The 4,562-nt window shown below is 53.7% G+C and overlaps 1 protein-coding gene and 1 long non-coding RNA gene across 2 annotated transcripts in view; one reads left to right on the top strand and one right to left on the bottom strand.

The window, feature by feature from the left end:
* Positions 1-2,337: 2,337 nt before the first annotated feature.
* Positions 2,338-3,981, bottom strand: LOC117243813. The gene is made up of 3 exons (XR_004495722.1): positions 3,910-3,981; positions 3,524-3,584; positions 2,338-3,405 (listed from the first exon to the last, which is right to left on the bottom strand). It is a non-coding gene; the product is annotated as an uncharacterized LOC117243813 (long non-coding RNA).
* Positions 3,982-4,238: 257 nt separating this feature from the next.
* Positions 4,239-4,562, top strand: part of MRPS12 (mitochondrial ribosomal protein S12) — a 1,142-nt gene continuing 818 nt past the window's right edge. Inside the window, exons 1-2 of the mRNA XM_015616636.2 lie at positions 4,239-4,284; positions 4,407-4,465. Of these exons, the coding sequence (XP_015472122.1) occupies positions 4,417-4,465 (49 nt within the window). The 5' untranslated portion in view covers positions 4,239-4,284; positions 4,407-4,416. The remainder of the gene's footprint in view (positions 4,285-4,406; positions 4,466-4,562) is intronic.

The following is a 4,562-nucleotide window of genomic DNA, read 5'->3' as shown; positions in this document are numbered from 1 at the left end:
CCCTGAAATCCAGGGTTACGATGGGGAACGTCCCTGGGAATGGGATGGGTGCCCAAATCCCATCGTTAGGATGAAATAAATTGGGAATGTTGGGATGAAACACGTTGGGATGGACCCCAAAAATCCCGCTGTTGGAAGGGTTTTTATCCATCCATTGCCACTTCTGTCCAACATCCCCCACTTTGATCCCGTTACTTCCCGTTTTTCCCCAAATCCAAGCTTGGAAACGCCAGGAGCGCCTGAAATTCCCACTTGGGAATGGGATTAATCCATCAGTTACCTCACCTGCGCCAACAAACAGATTTAAAACACCTCAAAAAGCCCCAAAAATCCGCTTTTCCCAGTGCCAGGATCTCTGGGGCACAATCTGAGGATTTGACTGATTTCATTCCCTCTTTTTCCATGTTTTTCCTGCAGTTTCCAGGCCCAGAACCAGCTGAGCTGGGAGGGTTTTGGGAATGTGATCTCAGTGGGGCCATGAATCCCACTGGGAATGGCCCCAAAAATCCCAAGTGGGTCCATTTTTCCCATTTCCATTTTTCCCAGTGCCAATTTCCTGCTGCTTCCTTCCATTTCCAGGCTCCAGAACCCCAAGGCTTCCAAGGTTTTCTCACTGGTTTTTCCCAATATTAAAGGTTTTCTCCTTAAATCAATGATCCATTACGAAGTTTTCCTCCTCCTCCACTTGGACCCCAGCCAAAAACTGCCAGAATTCTGCATATTCCTCATTTTCCTTTCTCATCCTAGGCTGATCCTTCCTTCCACCTTTCCAGGACACTGCTGGGATCCATCCCTGGATTGCCTAAATCCCATTTTCAGATGGAAAATCCTCCTGGTTTGGGGAAAATCGTAGCTGAATTTGGAGTGGGAGGATTAAAACCTGCTGCATTTGGGCTTTTCCTGCTGGGAATTGCACGGGAAATATCCGAGGATGGCCCAGGTGGGTCAGAAAGTCGGGCAAGTGCAGAATCCAGGGCTTCTGGACACCAAAACCACAGGATTTCATCCCAAAAAAGATCCCCAAAAACTTCAGATGATTGAGGAAAAACTGGTGGCACTGGTCAGGGGCAGAGGGGTCCTGAAGAATTCCAGAGGGGTGAACTTATCCCTCAGCCCTTCCCAGGCTGCATTCCTGGGATCCCAGCTGGGTTTAATTAGTTACCAATTAACAAGGAACTGGGTCCACACCAGCTGGAATATTCCTGTATTTTCCCTGAAATTCCCCCCCAAATCAGTGGCATTTAGGCTGGATCCTGGTGAGAATCGTACTGGGATGGAAAAGGGGATAAAAAGGTGGATGGAGGCGCTTCCCATAAACCCCAAATCCCAGAAAATCGGATGTCACTGATTTTCTGACTGCTGATAGGGCAGGGGAGCGTCCAGGGAGGGACTGAAATGGGATTTCAGGATTTTCAGACTGCGGGTGGGTGAATTTCAGGAAAACAAACAGCATCAGGGCATTCCTGACGACGCATTTGGCTTCATCCCGCTTCCCAAATTCCAATATTCCCATTTTTTCTCCCCCTCCTGTGTGGAGCTGGTCCATCCATCCCATTTCTCCTCTCTTTGCCCCAAATTGCTCCATTTTCCCCTGAGATTCCTAAAGAACCAGAGAGCCCCAGGAAGATGGGGAGAACCCCCAGGGAAAGTCAGGGTAGATCCCGAGGGAACACAAAGGGATTCCCAGGGAATCTCCTGAGCCTCCTTGGGATCCCTCAGGGGACGCTGAGAGAAAACTCCACCGGCTGAAAAACTTACCTGGTATTCCCACTGCTTATTCCTGGGGTTTGTTTTCCCCCTAAAGTTCCCTGAATCCTGAACTCATGCTGGGTTTGATCCTTTTGGGAAGAAAACAGAAGAGCCAAAGTCTCCCTTGGAAAATCCCTGAGCTGTTTGGTTTGTTTTTTTTTTCCTTTTCCTTTTGGGGAATTATTTTCCTGCTATCAGCCAGAACAGGAAGAGACTCCAGACCCTCCAAATCCACATCTTCCATGAAAACCTTCCAGCTGCAGGAGTTTGGGATCCTTGGGAAGCAGCTCCTCACAGGGACGGTTCAAAGTGTCCCGGGATCGCAGCGGGACCGGCGAAAGCGCGTTTTGCTGATCCCGGTGATCCCGGTGATCCCTGGAGCTGGGATCCTGCAGGGAGCAGGGGCAGGCTGCTCCCAGGGCTTGTTCTCCTCACAACAGGTCCCGGAGCTGCGGGTCACTGCCCTGGGCTGGAATTCCCTGCCGGGGTTCCCTGGCAAGGGATGACACTCCCGGCAAAGAGAGGCCGGGAAGGCCGGAGCGCTCCGGCCGGGAAAGGCGGGTTGGACTGGCCCAGCTGGATCTGCCGGAGGAGGAGGAGGAGGAAGAGGAAGAGGAGGAGGAGGAAGAGGAGGAGAAGAGTCAGCCTTTGCCCGGAGGAATCCCGGAATTCCAGGAATCCGGTGAATCCAGGAGCCTCCAAAGCTGAAAAACCCGGGAAGGGGAAGAGGAAATCCAAACTCCTGGGAAAAGGGGATCCACTGCTCAAAGCTTCCCTGATCACGGGGAAAACCGGGATGGGAGGGAAGGGGAAGGAGGAAGGAACGGGAAAAGGAGAAGCAGGAAAGGGGAGAAGAAGGGAAAAAGTGGGAAAGTGGAATTCTGGCAGAATTCATCTCCCTTCCTGCAGCAGGAAGTTCCCCCAGAGCTGGAAGTGCAGGGGCAGAGAGAGGGAGGAACGTTGGGAATCTCCAGCTTGGGGCAAAGGAAGGGCCAATTAATTGGAACCAATTAATCAGTAACGATCCCACGATGATCTGGTTCACTAAAATCCAGGAAAACGGCAAATCCCTGCTGGGGCTGCTTCGGGAACACCTCCAGAAAACCCAGATATTCCTCCCAGGGCTCCAGGGAGCCCAGGTTTCATCCCAAGAGAACGAACAAATTAAAAGATTAATTAAAACCTCTGCCAGGAATATCCTTGGGAATTTCTTCCTGGAAAATCCGGAGAGATTTCCGCTCATCCCACATGGAATTGACAAGATGTTGGTGATCAAATTTTGCCCCCAAACCCCGGCAGGGAATGGGGGGAGGGAGAAGTTTTTGGCCATTTCCAAAGGATTGCTGGATCTTTTCCACATCTGGATATTCCCCACAAACCAAATTTCCACTTATTTCCAAGCCGACCACGGGCCAATCCCTCTGTGCCAACATTAATTATTTGAAAATTCACTAAATGACAGGGAAAACACAACTAAAAGCCCAAACTTTTTCCCATTTTCCTCCTTTTCCGTTGAGGAGCGGTGACAGGAACACCACAAAAATCCAGTGGGGATGGTGATTTCCCTTTCCACTCCACCAAAATTGGGGGAAAACGCTGATTTTGAAGAGTCAGAACATTCCTGAGGAATCCCAGTGCTCCCCTGTCTTGGAATTCCTGACCCAAATCCATAAGAAACGCTGGAAAAATCTATCCGAGAGCTCGTGGGGAGGAGACCCCAAAAATCCCCGTGAGATAAAAAATTCTGGGAATTAATTCCCGATCCGTTTCCTACCTTCCACGAAGGGAAAACTTTCCTGCCTCAGCTCCGCATTCCAGGTCCTCCGGGAAAAGTGCTGCACGGGGAAGAAGGGAATTCCCTCAGGAGCACCCCAGACCTCCCCTCTTGGGGTGTTTTTAGGGCGGGGGGTGTTTAAATCCATATCCCGATGCTCTCCGACAATTCCAGAGTTCCCCAAGGCTGTTGCTTCCGCCCCCCCTCCCAGGGATTTAGAGATCCTCAAACTGCCCCAAAGCCCATCCCCAAGCTCCCAACTCCATCACCACGGAATTCCTTTTCCCCGGGAGGGGAGGGCGGGTCTCCAAACTCCAGATTCCCCCCGAAATCCCGAAATTCCTCCCAGCTCAGCCCCTCCCCCGCCGGGCCCCCTCAGGCCTCACTCGGCCGCCGCCGCCATGTTGGGACCGAGCCACATCCGGGTCCTCCCACGCCCGCGTCGCCGCGGAGACAGGCCGTGCCCTTAGGGGGCGGGGCCAGGGGAGGGAGGGGCGTGGCTATCCATATATGGGCAATGAGCGGCCTATGGAGAGCCTAATATGGTAAAGAGGGCGTGGCCTAGGGCGGAGCGAAGCCGTATATGGGCGGGGACGGCCGTTTGGGGCGGGGCTTAGGGCGGGTTTGGGCGGGGCCGAGTCGCCAGACGGCGGCTTTGCAGCGATTAGGGCGGGATTAAGCGGAGTCTGACCAATCACCGCACGAATCACGGAGATTGGCATCTCCTCCATCCAATCGCAGCGCGGCGCGCTGGGATCTGGGTAAGATGGCGGCGCGCTGAGGGGAGCGTGGGGGTTTCGGTGCCGCCGCTCTCCCCTGGTTCCCGGGAGGTTCCCGGTGCCCTCCCTCCCTAGGCAGTTCTGACCGCGCATTCTTCCCTCAGAGCCTCGGAGATGTCGCTCCGCGCCTTGCTCAGGACCGCCGCCTCGCTGCCCTGCTGCAGTGCGTAAATTCCTCCTCCTCCCTAAACCCTCCGCGAAGCCCCTGACCCCTCTCCGCTCCCCTCCGCAGGGCCGTGCCCTCCTCCCTAAACCCTCCG

This window comes from Parus major, unplaced genomic scaffold (assembly GCF_001522545.3).
Source record: "Parus major isolate Abel unplaced genomic scaffold, Parus_major1.1 Scaffold566, whole genome shotgun sequence".
NCBI lineage: Eukaryota > Metazoa > Chordata > Aves > Passeriformes > Paridae > Parus > Parus major.
The sequence above is the reverse complement of the archived record's forward strand: the minus strand, read 5'-3'. Positions and strand labels throughout refer to the sequence as shown.